Source organism: Malurus melanocephalus, unplaced genomic scaffold, assembly GCF_030028575.1.
Source record: "Malurus melanocephalus ecotype Western Australia unplaced genomic scaffold, MMel_1.1 scaffold_5616, whole genome shotgun sequence".
NCBI classification, from domain to species: Eukaryota; Metazoa; Chordata; class Aves; order Passeriformes; family Maluridae; genus Malurus; species Malurus melanocephalus.
Window position 1 is genome coordinate 1 of NW_026628847.1, and position 1785 is coordinate 1785.

Consider the following 1785-nt stretch of genomic DNA (forward strand, 5'->3'; position numbering starts at 1 on the left):
TTTTGAGGGTGGGGAGGGGCTGGGATGGAATTCCCAGAGCAGCTGTGGCCGCTCACCCCTGGAAACATCCACGRCCGAGTGGGAGCAACCAGACCCAGCCAGGCCCATGGCAGGGGGTGGGAATTCCCCAATTCCCAAATTCCCTAATTCCCAAATTCCTGTGCCCTGACCCTCTGTGTGTCCCCCCAGAGCCAGCTGAGCTACCCCCCGCCCTACGGCCAGTGGGGACAGTGGTACGGTGGCGCCCAGCTGGGCCAGTACGTGCCCAAYGGCTGGCAAGTGCCCACCTACGGTGTCTACGGCCAGGCCTGGAACCAGCAGGGCTTCGGGTAAGTCCAGAACCCCCTTTTTAACCCATTCTTTACCCTTTTAYCCCAAATTTTTACCCCCTGGGGAAGCCACGTTGTCACCTCAAAACCACAGCGGGGCCATCCCTGTGACACTGGGGTGGGTGACAAACACCCCGATCCCCCCCAAACCCCTTCCTGCCACGCTGCAGAGATCCCAAAAAGGTAATTTAGGAATTCCTAAAGGATTTTTTTTTTCCCCCAAACAGGCAGAGCCAATCATCAGCGCCGTGGATGGGCCCCGGCTACGGCGTGCAGGCGGCGCAGGGGCAGAACGGCGCCGTGGTGCCCCCCCAGCCCGGCTTCCGCGTGGGCTTCGAGACCCCCTGAGCCCCCCACACCCCAAAACCTCGGCTATTTATTACCACAGCCACCAGCTGGGAGGGGCCAATCATGGAACCAGCCCTCCCAGCCTCGAAATTTTAACAAAATCCCCTCCTTTTCCCCCCCCACAAAAAATAATCCCCCCAAATGCTGGATCGCCACCGCCGCCTTCTGCCGCCTTCGGTTTGTCCCCTCCTTTTTTTCGGGATGTGTTTCTGAAATCCGGGGGTTTTTGTATTTTTTTGGAAACACGAATTTGCAGGGACTTCGCTGCCTTAGCTGAGAATCGGGGCAGGAATTGCACAAGTCATCCTTGAGGGGGTTTTTTCTTTTTTATTTTTTTGCGATTTTTTTCCGGGGGGGGAGTTTTCCCCTCGGAGAAAACAGAAACAGCTGGAAAAAACCCCAAAAGAAGCCAAAAGTGTGAGAATCCTGGAGCTGCCAYGCCTTCAGCCTCACACCCTCTGTTTTAAAGGAGCCTCTTGGAAAATCCCTCCGGCTTTTTGTTCTGCCGGGGGTGGTTTTAGTTTTCTGGTTTATTTTGTTTTTATTTTTYTGAAGATAAATCCTTCGTTTACATCATTTTTGTGGATCTCAGTGTGTTTTTCAGGGTCGGTTTTGCCTTATGCTGGGGAAAAATAAATAAAAAAGGGACCTGAAAGTGCCCAGCTCCCCRCGTGAGCCAAGATTGCCACCCTGGGACAGCAAAATTCCTGTTGCTAAAACGTGACAAATCCCTCCAGGGGTTTTGGCTTTCTTTTTTTTTTGAATTTTTATTTTTTACTGATTTCTACATTTTTCCTGTACTGATTCTGTAAAATATTAGAGCAAATTGAAGAATTTTTGCACAACCGTTGGCCACTTTTGTACGTTTCCTTATTTAAAGGTAGGACACGGAGTCTTTTGATGTGATTTATGCCTCAAATCTTCCCCTTTTTTTTTTCCCCTTATTTTTTTGTGGATATGAGATATGTCTTGGAATATAAAGTTTTTAATTCATTGTGTAAAAATTCCCTCAGTAGCCCGGGTGTGTTTCACAAGGGAGCAAAGGTGAAAAGAGCTCCCTAACCTGATCTATCAGAGGCCAAAAACGCCCTTTTCTATCCTACCTCTT

The 1785-nt window shown here is 50.1% G+C and overlaps 1 protein-coding gene across 1 annotated transcript; it reads left to right on the top strand.

The window, feature by feature from the left end:
* Positions 1-153: 153 nt before the first annotated feature.
* On the top strand, positions 154-1253 carry LOC130588494 (cytotoxic granule associated RNA binding protein TIA1-like; the record flags this gene model as incomplete). The annotated part of the gene is made up of 2 exons (XM_057389413.1): positions 154-329; positions 557-1253. Coding segments are annotated over 2 exons (297 nt in total), but the record flags the coding sequence as incomplete, so codon positions are not given.
* Between the last annotated feature and the right edge of the window lie 532 nt (positions 1254-1785).